General features: G+C 36.2%; 1 protein-coding gene across 1 annotated transcript in view; it reads left to right on the top strand.

Annotated features, from left to right (window-relative positions):
- The window catches only part of LOC107564428 (astrotactin-2-like), a 74,599-nt gene that overhangs the window by 33,651 nt on the left and 20,522 nt on the right, over positions 1 to 20,426 (top strand). The window contains exon 4 of the mRNA XM_016249519.1: positions 16,672 to 16,813. Coding sequence (XP_016105005.1) covers positions 16,672 to 16,813 — 142 coding nt within the window. The remainder of the gene's footprint in view (positions 1 to 16,671; positions 16,814 to 20,426) is intronic.

Genomic DNA, 20,426 nt, shown 5'->3' on the forward strand with positions numbered 1-20,426 from the left:
CTCCCCCTCTCTCTCTCTCTCTCTCTCTCTCTCTCTCTCTCTCTCTCTCTCTCTCTCTTTATCTATCACAGTCTCTTGGACATAAAAAGGCACTGACTTTGTGAGACTCATCTCTAATTAGCAGGTTGACTAATGGCAGAGACTCCAACTCTTTATTACCTTTTCAGAAATGCAGTTTATCAGAATGTTGATGTTATATTATGCAAACATAGAGATAATGGTAATGATGAAGACTGTATATGTAATGCACAATAAAGGTATTCATAATGTGAAAATCATTACATTCATAAGTGCTGTTCCTAAATAATCATAACAACAAGCAATCGAGTTCTAGTGGTTTATCTTTATAATTGTATCTTTATAATTGCTCAAATATTTATTTAGATTTAGATTTAATTCATTAAATAAAATTGTCACCAAAAGTACATACTTTAAGTAAATTTCCTTTATGATTTAAAGAGTCCTTATATTTATTTTTAAAGCACTAACTGCATTTTTATTTTATTTAATAACTAAGCATATTTCCTCAGAATTGCTTGTTCCCTTTCATGGGAACTTCGAACTGCGTCCTCTAGGGGTCGCTATGGGGGAACGCTGTAAAAGGTTTTAAATAGTTTGGATATTGCTCTTTAAAGATATAAGCACATTACTATTTCCCTTTTTACTGTTACTGCAATAAATCGCCATGGCAATACTATTTGAGATATCCAACATCCGTTCACGATGCAGGTTTCTCAATGTTTTGGCATCAAGTTTGTTGTGAATTCTACTAGGAGGAGTATGCAAAAATACACATCCTGATTTAAAAAAAAACACATTCAAACCAAAATAGGCAACTTCCTGTTGGTTTTAGCTAATGACTGTAATAGTGTTAATTTCGTTAATGAAAGTATGATGAAAAATGTTCGTTGACAAGCTTTTTTCCCATGAATAACGAGACAATGACGAGACGGCAATAAGGTCAATAAACGATAACTGTGACTATATCAACATACAATATCGTTGACGAAAAAAGACGACGCAAAAAAATTCTGCCCAGTGTTTTGCTTATTTTTTGCAATCTGGCAATGCTTGTTCTTCATTGCGGAAGCACTGACGATGATCTGAAAACAGCAACAAACAAATAAGCTGGAGTTTAGCGATCTCCATGTGAGTTGTTCGACTTAAATGAAAGTGTCATTCAGCCAGTCTGTGTTCTGTCATGAGATCTCGAATATTGTTAGCGATTGTGGTTGCTGAATAAATGCACTTACTCAACCGCTGTTGTTTTAATAGTAATTCCAATAATTCCAAATTGCAATAATGTTTCTCTATTAGGAATGTTACTGTTAAAATATTTATTATTCGTTTTGGTAACACTTTAGAATCGGGGTCCAGAATAATGCATTAGTTAAGCGTTAATTAATGGTTAACTTGTTCACAATTAAGCATTAGTTGAGCACAAACACACTAGTAGTTAATGATTACCTTACCATTGCGGGAGCTCAGATTATGCATTAGTTAAGCATAAATAAAGTAGTAGTTAATGATTAACTTGTTCACAATAATGCATTAGATAAGCATGACCACACACTTATTTAATGACTAACTGGACATATAATAAGGACATATTAGCCATTGTTTACAATTTATTAAACATTTTATAGACACAAATGTATGCTATCAATAAACAAAAATAAGCTAGTAATTTATAATGAACTGAATGGACAGTAAACATATTTTAGTCATTATTTACAACTTAATAAGCCATATATTATTTTTGTGTAGTGATGTAAATATATTTCTATAATTCACCATTTATTAAGTTGACTGAACAATAAGCTAGTAATTATATTGAATTACTGTTTAAAAAAGCCAATAATTATGGCTTAACTGCCATTAATACAGTACTAATAAAGACAATTTGACCCCCTATTCTAAAGTGAAAGTTATATCCACATTAATTACGGCACTTATTGAGTGATATTCAAATTTATTGACCATAATAAGCCAATAATTATGGCTAAACTGCCATTAATACAGTACTAATAAAGGCAATTTGACCCCCTATTCTAAAGTGAAAGTTATATCCGCATTAATTACGGCACTTATTGAGTGATATTCAAGTTTATTGACCATAATAAGCCAATTATTATGGCTAAACTGCCATTAATACAGTACTAATAAAGGCAATTTGACCCCCTATTCTAAAGTGAAAGTTATATCCACATTAATTATGGCACTTATTGAGTGATATTCAAATTTATTGACCCTAATAAGCCAATAATTATGGCTAAACTGCCATTAATACAGTACTAATAAAGGCAATTTGACCCCCTATTCTAAAGTGAAAGTTATATCCACATTAATTATGGCACTTATTGAGTGATATTCAAATTTATTGACCATAATAAGCCAATAATAATGGCTTAACTGCCATTAATTTTGACATGTTGCCATGGCAACAGTATTTAAGCTATCAAGAATCCCTTTGCAGTTTTACATCTGCCATGTTTTGACATTTGTTAGGTTAAGTTTGAAGCAAATCAGGAAAAAAAGAGGCTAATTTCAAAGCATTTTGAAAATGACATTTTCTGCTGCCAGTTGATGGCACTACAACTAGAGACTAGAGATAATAGTCACATCTATGTGATCGGCATCATGCAACGAACAAAGGGCTGAAGTTTCAAAATCAGACAATGTATGTGCAAGATATAACACACTTTCCGGTTTCTGTGTTTTTTGCCATAAATTTGTCGCCTTGCCACGGCCAAACTGTTTGAGATATCGCAATTCAGCATCAGCAATGTCTTGTGATCATGTTGACCGAGTTAGGAGGCAATCAGATGAAAAACCTAGGAGGAGTATTAAAAAGTTTAATGCATGTGCTTTTCAAAAAACCCTGAATAGCTCACTTCCTGTTGGGCAGAGCCTATGACATGCGGTGCGAAAGTTGTTCAACTCAGTGAGATTTATATGCCTACCGAGTTTCATATTTATATCTGCAAGTATGTATGAGATATGCATAGGGCTGGGCGGTAAATCGAGTTTATCTAGAAATTTGGGGCAGAATGGACATTGCATATTTTAGTTATTATAACTGAATATTGGCATGTAGATATTTTCATGCCAGGACTCTTACCAAACATGTGAAGTTTGGGGCAGATCGGACATTGCATGTTTAAAGGGGAAGTAAAGCAGTCAGAAATTTTTTTAAAAATTGAAGTGACTTCCACTTTAATTAAAAAATATATAACAAACACAATTAATGTAACCGTTTTAAAGAAAAAGGGATGTTTTGCTACAGCTTTTGGAGCAAGAGCACCGCCATTTTGCAATTCCACAGTGTGTGACGTCACTGGGTTAGTTCGCTCTGTTGGCCAGCGAAGTAATATAAGCATTTCTTTACTTTTTGAACACACAAATGTGCTTGGTTTTCACCATAATTGCATGAATATCCAACACCAAACTGTCTAAATCACGAAGTTTTGATCGTGGTATCCCAAACTTTGTTTTCATAATGCGAGGTGCAATGTGATGTAAACAAAAAAGGCTTCATATAATATCATTCACGTGGCATCTTTATTGATATGGCAGACCTTTCAGACATATTTGCTTTACACTGGATCGTTCACCAGTTATGGTATATAAGATATTTATGTTCACCAGTGAATACAATGCTTACCTGCTGTAACTAATCACTAATCTAACTAATCTGAACGATCGGCTTCCTCAAGTTTATCCTTCTAACATTATTATTTTAAAGTTTATCATTGTTTTAAGCCTTGTCAGCTTAAACATTAAAGTGTTTTAAGCCATTCAAGCACAAGACAGAGCTAAAGAGATTTCAATGCGGTACTTGCGCGCTGTGATAACACGGTTCCGTGCACATAAATGCATGCAAAAAGCCACAGCTCGGATAGCATATGCGAGTATCAATTTGAGTTCTCTTTCTTGTCTTCTTGAGCAAATGCACACAGAATTATGTCAGAATGGCTGCCTTGACGAGTCTCCACAGAAACACGTATTGTTTCACACCAAACCAGCGGGTTCACATTTTCTTCCACCCGTTAATAGTAGTACTGCTCAGTCCCCTCGCCATATCAGCTCAAATGCATAAGCAATTGCACTTATTATGGGCTCAACAGTCCTTTTAAGTTTGTCTTCCTCAATTTCAAAACAAGCATGTGTTCAAAAAGTAAAGAAATGCTTATATTACTTCACTGGCCAGCAGAGCAAACCAACCCCGTGACGTCACACACTGTGGTATTGCAAGATGGCGGTGCCTTTGCTCCAAAAGTGATTAAAAAACATCATTTTTTTTCTACAAAACGGTTACATTAATCATATTTGTTATATCTTTTTTAATTAAAGTGGAAATCAGTTTACTAAATTATGTAAACTTTACTGACTGCTTCACTTCCCCTTTAAGTTAGTGTATAACAAGTAATTTCATGTTGCCAGCAGGTGGCGCTATGATTATAACTTAATATTGGCCTTTAAATGTGTTCAGACCAAGACTCTTATCAATCATGTGAAGTTTGGGGCAGATTGGACATTGTATGGTTACAACAACGTCATTTTCCATGGGCAAAACATGAAAATTTGTCAGGCTTCCACGGACACGCCCTTTAACAAAAAGTTTTTAATTTAACATCGCAAAGGCCTGTATGACTGACCAAATTTGAAGATGATCCGATTAAAACTATAGGAGGAGTTTGTTAAAGTATGAGGACTGAAAATGGCAAAAACTGCACAAAAATTGTAAAGGAAATTCAAAATGGCTGACTTCCTGTTGCGTTTAGGACTTTGCGCCAAAATACTTTTTTGTAGGTAGTGGGACATGCATGCATGCATGTACCGAATTTCTTACACATACGTGAAAAATAGCGGGAGACGTGCTTCGTTGAAATTTTATAGGTGGCACTAGAAATCACACAGAACAGAATGAAATATTAAAATTTCAAATTAAATACATGAGCAAATTGCATTTATTAAATGCTATTGAAAATATATCATAAATACAGTAGAATCAATCTATTAATTCCATGAATGATTTGTAAACATTAACATGTCTATAAAATCGTTTGTACATAACTCAATTACATTTTAGATGCTGTCAGTACATCAATATTGTACGTTTTAGTGTCAGTGCAAACTTAAAGGGGACATTGGATGCCCATTTTCCACAAGTTAGTATAATTCTTTAGGGTCTTCATGAAATGTCTGCAACATACTTCAGTTAAAAGTCCTCAATGGTCGTGTAAAATAACACCCTTTTTACCTTGTCAAAAACAGCTCTGTTCACAGCGAGCCATTTTGGTCCATGTCTCTTTAAATGATAATGAGCTACTGCTCACCCCACCCTTGGTGGAGCGTTACCATCAAAAACAAAACTGATCCACTGTGTCTTCAGTGAACTTGATCAGATTAAGCAAACAACATGTAAATGTAAATTGAAGAATCTGAAGAAAGTGGACCTGTGGTAGAGCCACATATTAACTTTAAATGCACACAGATACTCAGGAGATCACGTAGGCAAGAACGATTCAAGATTAGGCCAAAAACATACTTTGTTCATCATTTCCATTACACTGTGAACTTTCTTTATGTAGCCAAAGGGAAGCATATGAAGAGTTAATTTGCAAAAACCGATAAACGGCACTTAAAAAAAAAAATAGAGCTGATTGCCATGCATTATTCTCCACATATAGCGTGATCTAAACCCTAAACACATTTCGTCAAAAAAGCAGGTTTTGTCCACTTTCAAGGCATCGCAAGTTCACGTTTTACTGCAGAAGTCGACAAACGCCCTTGTTGTTTTTGAACAGAAGCGATAAGTCAATTTTAGTGAATCAGCGCGCTGTATTCAGGTCAGGTGATTACTTTCACTTTGAAAAGACGTGCTAGCTGAGAGGAGTTTCGTCAAAGCTGACTAAAAGTGATCGAAGATGGATAATTTCGATGAACTTGATGAACCTGTGATATCTTCTTCAGGGCGAAAAAGGAAAATAAAAGCTGAAACGTTTTCACGGAACCTTGCAAAAGCAACGCGTTACACTGGTGAGGGAAAAGCTCCGTGTATTGCGTGTAATCACATCCATACAGTTTATGATCACAACAACAACAACAACGTTTGTCAGGTATCTACATTGTCATCTGAGGAGATTACAAAGATTAAATTAGTGTTTTTTAAACTCTAAAACATGAAATGTGGAGTTATCTGCTTTTGCCAAAAAACGACTGTTGGAGTTATCTGCTTTTGCTATAAAACAAACTTTTAATATGTAAAACAAAAAAACATACTTTCAATGAACTTACATTTTTTTAATTACCCATTTTTGTTTAAGTTATTATTACTTAATCAAAACAACCCAACTGCAGTTTAATTGATATTACTTGAAATGCACAATAAAAAAAAAACGTGATTTCTGAAAAAAATAAAAATAAAATAGAGTTATCGGTTTTTGCAAATGAACTCTTCATATGGAGCAGCTGCTGTTGTGCTTCTATTATTCTTGTCTGCTCTGCTGAATGCAGTTGGACTTTTCTGAACTTGCACTGATCTCAAGTGAGCGTAAAACCAGCAAATGTCAGTGGACATTAATGAGACGGAGAGCACTGCTTCAGGAGATAAAAGAAAGGACTGGACGACATAGCGGCATCATTGAGAACAAACAACCTGTTTTTTGCACTCCCAACTATTGTTTTGCCCACACTGTTGTTGTTCCTCCAAATCTAAATGTCAATTTTAACATGTCGGCCAAAATTACGCAGTCCCTGAACCAGATAATTGTGATTGCAGTTTGGTTTTATTTATTTTGGTTTTATTAGATTGCATACATGGCATGGCAGAGTAATTCAGCATTATGGTGGCACACATAGCACTGCAAAGCTTTTACAGCAGGAAGAAGATGCATGAGTCCAGATGCTTTAAATGACTTGAATAACTCCCATCATGGGCCGGAGTGGATAAATGAAAAAAAAAATACTTGTTCCAGTCTCTCTCCTTCAGTTCAGCATGATTTGCTTCCTCCTTGCCTGCTCGAGCAAAAGGTCACCTAACATCTGCAACAAGGTTTTAATTGCTGTGTTAACTCAACATCACGCAATATGTTTCTCTAGTAATATAATGTCTCCACTAATCTCAACCGGCTGTTCACGGTTCCTGTTTATATTGACAGACTCGTCTGATAGGTACCAGTCACTTAACAGGATCCTGGGAAGATCACAGGTATTCCCTGATTCCACCGAGAGACATCGCATGCTGTCAAGGTGACAGTTCACATGTTTCTTTTCATTGTGCACTTTTTCTGACCTCCATCTTTTTCAAATCCAAACCCACTGAAGTTGGCACTGTCATTATACTTTTTTACAGTGTGAAGTATGCAAAGTGTGCATAATCAGTGTTGCAATCATTGAGGCTGCATGTTTGCATTGGTTTTGTTAGGAAACACCCAGGAAAACTGTCAAACTGTAATTTTCTCAACACGAGTCTTGAGTCAAATGTTTTGCGTAAACCACATTTCTACCCTCAAAGCTTGGAATTAACTAAACTCTCACTTTTGACACAGCTCATAATTTAAAGAGTAAAAATAAGAGTAACCATTTTACTTAATACTTAAAACACAGATACTCTTAGAAAGTCTGTATACCCTTGGTTCATAATATAATGTGTTAAGCATCAGTGACTGCTTGACTACTAGTTATGAGTCTCTCAGTTGGGTGGATCCCACTGTGGTTGAACCCAAATGTCTAGTGAATGCAAAACAACCAAATAATTTACAGTTTTGAGTTTTTGTCAAGACCAGTGTGTGACAAAAGACTACAAACTGTCATTGATTGTCATTATGCAGCTCACGATTAGGCTAGAAACTAAGGGCCAGATTTATTAACAGCTTACACCAACGTAACCTCTTTTGGCGTTTAAAAAAAAAAAGTACTGTCAGGATTTACTAAAGACACACTGAGAAATTAGTGATGAAAAGGCATGGATGCAGTAATATTTGTGGCTAATCTTACTTCATATGCATTTGCAGGAGTTTTCCTTTCAGATGCAACAATTTTGAAAAGAAAGTATTTAAAGGAATTATGCAAGGTGATGTACTAAGGTTTACGGTAGTCAATTTACTGGTATTTCTGCTGTTATTTAACACTTTATTTATTTATTTATTTATTCATTCATTGATGTCATTTCTGTAAAGTCAGTTGTGGACTGATGCTGCCATGTGATTGAGTTGCAATTCAATTAGCGGATTTATGATTTATTATTGATTTAATATTGATTGTCGAATTCAGGAACCAATCCTAATCGCCAATCCAGGCCTCATGACCTGCCTGTTTTTGTGCCTGAAAAGGTCTGTCTTGATTACAAACTGCATTTCATTAACAATTTGTGTTTTTGTGCATTAATGTGAACATTTTGTGGATGAATGTATTTTCATGATACAGAAAGCCTTATGTCACGAGATGTAAACTTATTGCCAGAAATAAAGTCTGTATTGCTAGATTCGTAGTATTAACACATTTGTAATTTCAAGAAAGAAAAGATCTGAATTGTGAGATTTTAAGTCAGAATTGTGAGAAATAATTTCGTAATTCTGAGGAAAACAGTTTAAACTTCATTGTGAGATATAAACTGAGTTCTGATAAAAAAGGTAAAATCTAAATTGTGAGAAATACATTCACAATTGTGCATTATAAACTTGCTATTTTGAATAAAAACATAATTGTCTTAATTGTGAGACGTTAGCTTAAAATTGTGAGATAAAAACTTGGAATTGTAAGAAATACAGTCAGAATTGTGAGATAAACCCCCGGTTTCACAGACAAGACTTAAGCCTAGTCCCTGACTAAAATGTAAGTCTGAGCTGTTTCAAATGAAAGAAACTTGCACTGACTGTTCTTGAAATATGTCAGTGCCCTTGTTTTGTCTCAAGATGCACACCGGTAATGTTTTTTCTAAGGCATGTTTATAAAAATTACTTTAAAATCTTAATTTATCTATGGCCTAGTCCTGGCTTAAGCTAAGCCCCGTCTGTGAAACCAGGACAAAGAGTTGAATTCATTCATTAATTGATCAGTTCAGAAGGGAATTTGGCTTCCCTTCAGATAAACCTGGCTGCAAAGTAGACCAGACATGGTGACAAAGTTTGTGTAAAAAAAGAGTCCATATACACCTCTTACGTTATTGTTAATTCCTGTAGCATACTGTCAGTTTACATTTGATGTCTCTTTTGGAGTCTTGATCTTGAATCAAACAACATGTTGTCTATTAACCCCAGACTTGCTTGACAGCTATGATTAATTCATTAGTTTAAACTTTTTCCTTGCGATTTTGCTAAAACAATCCAACCAGCTGTGGCTGACGCATCACTGATTTACTTTGAATATAAAACTGAAACATGCAGACACTTCAGCATGTGTAGTAATGTGTACTGCACTCACAGTTCTCACAGCTCAGTGATAAAGCTGTGCCTCCTCTGCTCTTAATGAATGAAAGCAGCCTGCTAGCATGGACATGGTGTTCCTGCCTGCAGAACCCCTGGCAAGGAGAGAGTGTTAACCAATAGGGGTTAGCTGAGGTAATGTCTGTCCTGCCAGGCAGTACTTTAGCACAGCTGGGGTATTGGTATGGCTATGAATATAGAAAGAAATATGCACATGTTCAATGATCAAGGATGAAAGCTGCATATGTGGAACACACATGTAAAAGATCCCATCAGAAGGGCAAATGTGTGTATGCTTGAAAGCTAGCATGCTAGCTTGGAGGGCCAGATAGCATGATGTTCATTACTACAAAAATAAATAAACTGATAAATAATTCAACCCTTGCTGTATCATCTAAACCAGTCCTCATCAGCAAAGACACACTCATGTAGTGTTTTATTTTCTACAAAGCAATACATGTGTATGTAAATGTGTCTCTAAAAACATCCTGATCAGCACTTACTGTACTGTAGTTTGGATTTTGTTTAGACAAATTATAATGTTGGCTAACACCATGTTAACAATTGCGATTTCTTACTCATTGAATAATATCCATTTCCAACCAATTACAGTTAATTGTAAACACTCTCCCTGCATTTTTGTAAAACTCTACAAATATACATATACCTATACATACAATTCACTGCAGTTTTCATCACACCAACAACTCAATTCAAAACACCAACAACTTTTATTCCTTTCTACCGAAATTATGATTACATGTGCAGGTTGTTGTTTAATAAAGACTTATTTTCGCACAGATCCTTGCACAATACTATGTTATGACCTCAAAATGCTTTTGCAACAGTGCAGGATTTGTAAACAAATAAATTTTTATATTTGCATCACATAACCAGTTGCATATGTATGGCTTTTCTCATGTAGTAAACTTGTTCAGTAGCGCACCTGGTACAGCATTGCACTTGTAATGTGGAGTGGTCAGATATGAGTCTTGTCAACAAAGCAAATCAACAAAGCTCAAAGTTCCATAAAAGCAAGCTAAAATGCAATGGTTGCTTCAGCAGATTAGTTTTTATCTCACATGTGCTTTTGTTAACAGTATTAGTTAGGTTTAGAGTAGTAGTTATGTTAAACACAATAGAGTGAAGTGTGGCTAAGTATGGTGACCCATACTCGTAACAGACACACCGTGAACACACACAGCCTGGGGAGCGGTTGGGGGTTAGGTGTCTTGCTCAAGGGTCTCACCTCAGTCATGATATTGAGGGTGGAAGAGAGCACTGGTCATTCACTCCCCCCACCTACAATCCCTGCCGGACCTGAGAATCAAACCCGCAACCTTCAGGTTACAAGTCTGACTCTCTAACCATTTACTGCCCCCTTGTAATGTGAGATAAGATAGTGGTAGAACATTGTTTAGCACAATAAAGAGTTCATAAGAAAATGCTAAATTGCAGTGTTGGCGAGTTTTTAAACATGGGTTTGGGAAAAATTGTGTTTGGTCACTTGACATTTTTTAATTAAATTCAAGTGTATTTGTATAGCGCGTTTCACAATACAAATCGTTGCAAAGCAACTTTACAGCAAATTAGGTTTCTACAATATTTAGTCGTAGCTTTATTAAATTCAAGTGTATTTGTATAGCGCGTTTCACAATACAAATCGTTGTAAAGCAACTTTACAGCAAATTAGGTTTCTACAATATTTAGTCGTAGCTTATCAGTGGTGACCAGTGTTGTGGGTAACGCATTACAAGAAACGCAAGTTACGTAATCTGATTACTTTTTCAAGTAACTAGTAAAGTAACATATTACTTTTTAATTTACAAGAGAATAGCTGAGTTACTTTTTCAAATGAGTAACACAAGTTACTTTTTTTCCAATTTATTGATTGACAGCTCTCCTGTCCCCATGTTGAGAGAAATCAGATGTTACTGTAGTCTTTTTTTTATTTTTTATTTTATTTTTCTCTGTATTGTTTTGTTTTTCTTTAAATGCTGTTTCAACATGAAAAAAAAAACATTTTATGATTGTTAAAATATGCCTTAAGTGTTTGTATTTGAATAATGTTTATTAAAAAAAAAAAAGATGTTACTGTAGTTCTAAAATAAATATGAATATGCATTAATTAATCTCACTCACAAAAAAAAAAAAACACAGATTCAGTATTCCTCAAAATTAATAAAAATAATGCAACTCAGAATATGACGCAAACCTGCAATAATTAAACAACACAAATATCCTTTATTTATTTAATCCCATTCTATTAACCAATGTCTTTGCTTCTGACCTTCGATGATCTGGTTCAACCGTACTAATAAGCAAAAATGACTCTAGACAAACATTTGTGTGTTGAAATTTCTTCTTCTGCATTCTACTGTAAGGACGTACGTGTACTTTCCCTTCAGCCTGAGGCTTATTTCACTTTTGCTGTGAAAAGGCTTTTATATTTGTCAAAAATATAACTTTTTTATTTTAAAAACAAACAAGCAAGCCCTGTCCAGATTTAAAAAGTAATGCAAAAGTAACGTAACGTAACACATTACTTTCCGTAAAAAGTAACGTAATTAGTTACTTTTTTATGGAGTAACGCATTACTTTTAAAAGTAACTTTCCCCAACACTGGTGGTGACTGTCAGTTAATGTACATATGGCAGAAATGTATGGAAAAATCAATTAAAGACGTAATCAAACAGACGATGAAAACTATTAACAGCAATTATTATATGATGCAATCAAACTTATAGCAAAATGTGGTAGTTCTGTTTGTTGTTTCAGGGTTGACATCATCTGAGGTCCTCTGAGGGGTTGGCATCATCTCTTCTCAGGTGTTCTGGATCCAGACTGAAGCATCTAATGTAACACCCAGATTTTTGACTGTAGAGGAAGTAACAGTATATCCGTCTTTTTGCACATTGTAATCCAAGAGATTCTGTGTACTGTCTTTTGGTCCAACAAGTAATATATCTGCCTTATCTGAATTTAATAAGAGAAAATTATTGGTCATCCAATCTTTTACATTTTTAACATACTCTGTTAGCTTAGATAATTTAGAAGTTTCATCTGGTATTGTAGAGATATATAGTTGAGTATCATCAGCATAACAGTGGAAACTAATCCCGTATTTTCTAATAATATTACCAAGGGGCAACATGTATATTAAAAATAGCAGAGGACCTAGGACAGATCCTTGTGGCACTCCATATTTTACTGGTGATAATTGAGATGACTCCCCATTTAAATGAACAAAATGGTAGCGATTGGACAGGTAGGATCTAAACCATCTTAAAGCCTGCCCTTGAATGCCTGTATAGTTTTGTAATCGATCTATGAGTATGTCATGATCTATAGTGTTGAACACAGCACTAAGATCAAGTAAAACTAGCAATGAGATGCAGCCTTGGTCTGGTGCAAGAAGCAAGTCATTTGTAATTTTAACAAGTGCCGTTTCTGTGCTATGGTGGGGCCTGAAACCTGACTGAAATTCTTCATAGATATAATTTTTTTGCAGGAAAGAGCACAATTGCGCAGACAAAACTTTTTCTAAAATTTTAGACATAAGAGGAAGATTTTAAATGGGTCTGTAATTTGCCAGTTCACTAGGATCTAGTTGTGGTTTCTTAATAAGAGGCTTAATAACCGCCAGCTTGAATGGTTTTGGGGCGTGACCTAAAGACAACGACGAGTTAATAATATTGAGAAGCGGTTCTTCTGCTACAGGTAACAACTCTTTTATTAATTTAGTGGGTACAGGATCTAACAGGCATGTTGTTGGTTTAGATGCAGTGATCAGTTTATTTAGCTCTTCCTGTCCTATACCTGTCCTACACTTGACGTTATCGGTTTGCTATTATTATTACTCACATTAATCACTGTAAATATGGAAACGTATGTTTCTCTGAACCTTTCTCAAATCCAGCCAGGAGTTGCATAAGGCGGCAATGTGCATCCAAACTCAAAACTAACATAAGACCATGTAGTTTGGCCATTTCACAAACAGCCAAATGAGAGTGAGTAACACTTCAAGAGCAGGCATTGCCATGTATGAACTCACACAAACATAAAGTATTTAAAAATGCTGTGCAGATGCCACCATATCCCTGTCAGAAAAAAAGTGCAAAAATTGTACCTTTAGGGGTTCAACAGCTTGTCACTCGGGCAGTACCCTCAAAGGGATACCTTTGCACCTTCTTTATGGTGCATATTAGTACCTTAGAGTAGCATTATGTACCCTTACGGTAGTAATATGTACTATTACGGTACTTTTATGAGCCCTTTAGGGTTAAAGAAGGTACAAGTGTCCTTTGAGGGTTCTGCCCCAGTGACAAGCTGTTGTACCCCTAAAGGTATAATTTTTGCACATTATTTTCTGAGAGTATATGGAAGAAGGCTTGTGTCAAACCCCCTCATTCCAGCCTACCTTAAAGTGCCGACACTCCTCCGAATGGACATACAAAAATCTGGAAACATGTGACTCATGCAACTTTGATGTCCACACACACAAGCCCATGAGATCCGTGTTCGCTGTGTGCAGTGAACGGAAGAATGGTGGCAGAGAGTTTTGTATGCCGAACACGTGTGCCGTAGACCTAAGCTTTACATTGAGATTCCGACTCTGTCAAACCCGATGTCAGATCTCCAAGCGCAGACTGCAGATTCTCAGTCTGGATGTAATCGCTCCACTGTGTAAATGTAAGTCGTGTCAGATATAGCACGCACGTCTCAGCTCTAATTCGTCCAGGTCTTAAGCACCAAAGCAGATGTGGGTGATCATTTTGGACGTGTGCATAGATTTCCTTTCTGGGGCTTGTTGACTTATTTTTTACTGTTTTCCCCTTTAGGATTGCTGGAGTATGTGATAATTACTAGCAAACCCCTGAAACAGCCCCACGGGTGACCGCTTTCCTCCTTCCCAGTCATGGACCGGACTATTGATTTATTCTGATTATCAAAACATACAAAGATAGCATTTCGAGTCAAACCTCATGCGGACACATCAAACAGAGTTTTCCTCCCCCTGCCTTCTGCCGTACCTATCAAAGCCTCTTATTTCCCTTCACCATTGCACATTCTCTTCGCTTGAAGCTGTCAGGGGGCCTGTGAAATCTGGCTCCGCTCATGCATTCCATGCATTTTTGTGTCAATGTGAGGGTAATTGACCGAGAGCCTGGCGGTGTAATACAGATAGTCAATCTTAAGCACTTCTTGACCTCCTTTCACTGCTAATAGTGCGAAGAAACAAACTGAACAGGTCTCACACGGTTCCCGAACAATCCAAGAAAACCCGGCTGGCTTGTTTTCTGGCAAGACCGCTCTAAAAGTGTCACTTAGCTAATCATGGCCCGTGCTGCAGGGGAGACGCATCTGTGTGTGCATGGCATTGCTATACAGTTCTTTCAGTACAATTAATGTTTAACACAAAACAGGTGGCGTCTTCTGGGTGTGTGGGTTCAAGCAAACGAAGCATAACTGCAGATATGTTCCATAAATTATTCCTATATAGTTCAAACCAGGGCCACACATACGGTAAAATCATAACAGCTCATGTTTACACAGTTCATGAGCCTGAAGACAGAACTGGGTGCTCTTGAACAAAGGCCATGCTTTAGTTTTTGATTTTGGTTTTTTCTAACCAAATATATGTGTACATGTCCAGTGTGGTTCTGCTGTATTTATAGATATCGATCATTTATTACTATTATTATTATTATTTATGTAAAATATAGAACAAATGTGGCTTTTAATCCGATTAATCTAATAAGTAATCAACAGAATAATAAATTATCAATATAATTGTTAGTTGCAGCAGTCTTTGTTTACTGTCATCACAGCCTCACACAACCTTTTAGCCTATAGAACACTGGACTATTCTCTATGCTTTGTTTTGATGGTCAACTTCAAGGGAGGCATAAGAGAAACAGAACCTGGGCCTCTTGGACGAGACGAAATGCATTCATTTAGGGTCATTCCATCATTGGGATTATTCAACACGGAACCTCTGAGGTCATATGTGGACTTAACATTCCATTGTTTTCCATTTCATGACTGTCAAAAATATACAGAAGTTCTTTAGACATGGGGGCCACAAAGTGAAAGCAAAGGGTTTTGAGACCTTATAAAAAAGATCTTGGCTTGGGCACTCTTGAGGTGTTGGAATGTGAGCGGGAAGCTTCCCTTATATACAATGTGCTTTCTGGGAAAGTGGCTAAATCATTCGTTCACTCAATCCCCCCTTTCTAGACCTCCCCTCTGTTGCCCATTTTTTACTGTACCCTTGGGATGCACAATGCAGACACGTTCTGCCATTTTGATATGTATTTTGGAACGTGTTAAAAACTGATGTGAGCCTACGACACATGTTCGTCTAGCTCCAGAGTGGCTAAAATTGGAGGTGTCAATTGTTATTTTTGCTGCTTGCATTTTTCTTGTCCGCTTTGCCTCTTAGGTCATGCTGGGAACTGATTTTAGCAAATGACTGTTATTAATATTATATATTAAGCTGAGTTTTCTTGTTTGTTAAACTGCTATTTGCAGGAAATAAATATATTTGATTTACTCAGTAGAGCATGCAAGTAAATGTTGAACTGAATATGCATACTCATTTTATAAAACCAAACTGAATGGTGACAATACATTTGCAAATAAAAAAATAATAAAAAAATAAAAGGTTCTTGTGTTACGTGCTGAATTGCCGCACTGAATAACTAAGGCCCCGTCCACACAGAGACGCGTTTAGCTGTATACGCAACAGAAATATTACTTGAAATAAAATAAATATTAACGTAGTATTAAACTTATTTTGTTTCAGCTATTTGCCAAGACATAGTTTCTGATGTTGGTACTTGAAGTACTAAAATAACTTGAAAAATGAAAATGAATAAGAACTATTACAAACTACAAAGAACTAAGATAAGATAAAAGCTCTCCTCCAACCATTTCACCGTTTGGATAACTCTACTTGCCATATTTCTCACAGCGAGTGTCATGCTGAATGCCCAATTCCTGTAATTTAAAATAATACTGTTTTTGTGTCACGGAATGTAGTTTTAAGAGTTTTTAGGTGATAATATACTTGTACTTATACATACATGTCACTGGTACTACCCCAATGACAACCTGTTGTAACCCTAAATGTATATCTTTTGTACTTTTTATTTTCCCTAAGAGTGCTGAATCATAATTTTTGGACGTACTAGTCCTTTATTAATATAAATGTCCTTCTGTCCATTTCTGTGTTTCTCAGGAGAGGTTCTAAGCCTCATGGATGACCTTTTCTCGGGTCTGGGCTCATCGTGTGTGGTAGCAGGACGCAGAAGTGGAGAACATCCTCACAGTATGATCTACTCTCTCCTTTTCAAGTGCCTGGAGCCCGACAGCCTTTATAAGTAAGAGCCACAGCAAACATGGATGTCCAACAAAGATTGAAAAAGTCCTACATTATCAGCTCTTCATTTCAGTGAGATCTTCTAAAATCTTGTTCTATTGTGACTATAATCCTGGCTGAAAGTAACAGCATGCAGCAAAGTGACACCCTTCAGCCCTAATAAAATTCATAGTCATGATTGCTTTGTTACACAGGTGCATCTCAATAAATTAGAATGTCGAGGAAAAGTTCATTTATTTCAGTAATTCAGTCTGTGTGCATTGAGTTTATTCATGTGGTTGCCGCAAGCCCGCCGGCCATTCCTCACTCAAGCTCACCAGCAGCCACTCACTCTAGCCCGCCGTGTGTGATGCTGTGTGTTTAGTTGTGAAAGCTAAAGTACTTTGTTTGGCCTTCCAAAAGAAGACACGACTAGAAATCAGTGGTTAAGTTGTAGTATGTGTTTTTTTTAAACCTCAAACCGCATAAACACATTGCATTACACCAAATACACAAAATAATGTTCTTTTTAGCAGCATCATATGACCCCTTTAAATAGCAAATGCATTTGCGCCCATTTGCGCGTGCTGGTCTGCAAACGAGGTGTGTTCAGGCACATTGCTATTTTGAGGCATCTGAAGTAGACTGCACCTTTGACCAACTGAAACCTGGTCTGAAGTCAATGCCGCAATATTTATTTTTTTGTTAATTAAAGAGCGCGTTAGTGATATGCGCCTATAGGCGGGTGAACAACGCGCGTACATTCTGCTTATTACACACAGTGACACGCAGCAGTGCACAAACATGCCAAATATTAAAAATGAAAGGATTACCATGTAAAATGTCATAATTGTGCCCGGTAGATGGTATGCTCGTGCGCGAGTTTAAAGCACCTTTCCTCTCTGGAGAAAGCGTTCAGTCTTTGCTCTTGCAAATTCCACCATGTAAATAGCGAATCCGCCATGGCGCGAGCACAACTGGCCTTTAAAGGGAATGGGAGATGAGACTCTGATTGGTTACACACAATATTTGATAATTTTCTAAATCTTTGCATAAAAACCTAGGAAGACAATTCCATAGTTTAAGAGTCAGGTGAATAATGGATCTACTTCATTTTGTGAATTTAAAAATTCAAATTAAATTAAAAAGCTCTTAAACACTATGGCTGCTGCATTTTGAACCAACTGGAGCTTATTAATTGAACCAGCAGGACAACCATGAGTAGCACATTACAATAATCTAGACTAATCCACTCATAATACTTACTGATGTTTTGGCTGTTGTCACTTCCTGGAGGACAGAACTGGCTTTTGCTAATTAAATGTGTTTTATAAAAGACCAAAAACAAAAATGTCAGAATAGTGATATTGAGGGTTGATTAGAGATTAAAAACATATTCTGAAGAAAATCTGTTTGGTTTTAAAGATTTCAAGACAGACATGATGTGGACTGCAGCTGTAGTCTCTGACCTGCAAGTGAGGATTTAGCACAAATGTGATACATTCATTCTGGATGCTTTGGAAGGACAAATCGTTCCAACACTGACCTAATGGTCCTAAGACTACCGGAAAATAAATTGATGTGGTTTGGATATGGTGGTTAAAGTTTGTCAAGTGTGGTATTACCCATTGTTATTTCTGTAAGTTGTTTATAGAGCTCTTTTTGGAGAGGACCCAGACAGGTAATAAAATTGCTTTTTCTTTGTTGGGACTCTCATGCCAGAACATGGTTTTCTCATGAACACGATGAACCTCAGCGGAGTCAAATTTAATTGTGCTACTTTCTTCTAGACTTTCTTTTGGGGGTGAGGGGTTCAAGAACATTGTGTACATTTGAGTTATTTCCTAAATGTTGTGTGATTTTCCATCTCATTGCCACCTTGGTCCCTCACCAATCTTTCCCAGGCTTTTGGGTTTCATTTAAAAGATTGTTTTTTACTCCGAAAATAAAATTTTGTCATTATTTATGTATGTATATCTATATATGACATACATGACATTTACATTATTCATTTTAGCAGATGCCTTTATTCACAGTGACTGTTCTACTTGACTACTTTTGCTGCACACAGATTCCAGACATGCATTAATGCAACCAATTATAAATATAGAAAATATACACTCTTTCTTGCCGGGTTTCTGCAGGTTTTATGAAGGTAAATTGAAGATTTTTTTTTTTTTAAAGACCCTTTTAAAAGTAAACTTTAACAAAATATATTAAAGGGAACGCAATACATCAATGTGTTCTCTAAATGTAAATGTCTAGGAAGAACATAATGCATTGTATTAAAATTCAATTTCCAAACCACTCTCAATTACTTTTAATTCAGTTTTAAGCGTTTTGCTTCAGTGTGTTTGTCTTGTTTTCCAGTGCAAATATGTAAACATTCTTAAATCAAGATGCATTTATCTCTTCCGCATAAACCTAAATGAGTGGATGGGGGGAGTGGCTTAACATGCAAAATCCACTCACCAATTTCCATTGGCCTTTACTCTTAAACTCAGAGGTGATTGGAGCTCCAAAGTAAGTCGTCACGACATAACATCTCAATTCTCTCCAACAGGGAACGAGGGTTACGTACGTAACTGAGATTATTTCATAGCTAATTGATATATTTTTTTTCTTGTTTTAAGCATTAACTCACTTAATTTTGTTCAATTTCTCAGAAAATGAGACTTCATAATATTAATTTTGTATCAAGTAAATGTATCTTGATTTTAAAGTTTGTTTAGACATTTGTGTTGGAAAACAAGACAAACATACTGAGGAAGATATTTAGTTTTTTTTGTTTTGTTTTAGTGTATGCAACATTTAATGCCATTACGTTATGAATTTAAGACTTTCTGCTTTGATTTAAGACCTTTTAAGGCAGGGGTGTCCAAACTCGGTCCTGGAGGGCCGGTGTCTCCGATCTAACAGACCAACAAATATCACAATGTATAATGGGTAATTACGTAAGTTGTGTGAAAAGCATTAGCTTTGTTGTTTGGTAATACTTCAAAATTAGCCTGTGAATGTCTGTAAAAAAGCGCACTTTTTCTTTTTATAATGCTCAAAACGATCAATTAAATATAAGAACAGCTACAAAAAAAAAAAAGCTGTTGTCGTTCCATCCTGACGGATGACAGCCGTGACCGTTTTGTGCAATATAAAGTGCATCCAATTTCTGTTTGTTAGTAAGGGGGATTTTGGTATTTAGTCATCTCTAAATCAGCCTAACAAACAGGAAAGATTTTCAAAATGATGGTTATGTTCCAACAATTACTTAACAATCAACCTAAATGACCAGCATAGCATAGTTGAGTCACGGGAGAAAGTGGTGAAACTTTGAGAATAGACCATGAAAGAACGATCCTTTGAGGGCTGAATAAATCATGGCCACTGACACAGCGAAGCATGATAAACCTGGTATGACCCATACCGTGGCGTGAATTATGAGATGCATGAATTATGCATATGCTCTCTGAGGTTCAGGGTCCAAATCACTGTTTAGCTGTAGATGTGCTCATTGTAAGGCCAAAACAATTCATAAACTATATCTTAGGTACATCTGTCTTCTGCTGTTGTGTCCTTAAACACGTTTGATTGCTGTTCTGGTATATTTCTCAGTTTGAAAGAACAATTAAAAACAAACC

The sequence above is a fragment of the Sinocyclocheilus grahami genome, unplaced genomic scaffold, assembly GCF_001515645.1.
Source record: "Sinocyclocheilus grahami isolate Dianchi unplaced genomic scaffold, SAMN03320097.WGS_v1.1 scaffold933.1, whole genome shotgun sequence".
Lineage (NCBI taxonomy): Eukaryota > Metazoa > Chordata > Actinopteri > Cypriniformes > Cyprinidae > Sinocyclocheilus > Sinocyclocheilus grahami.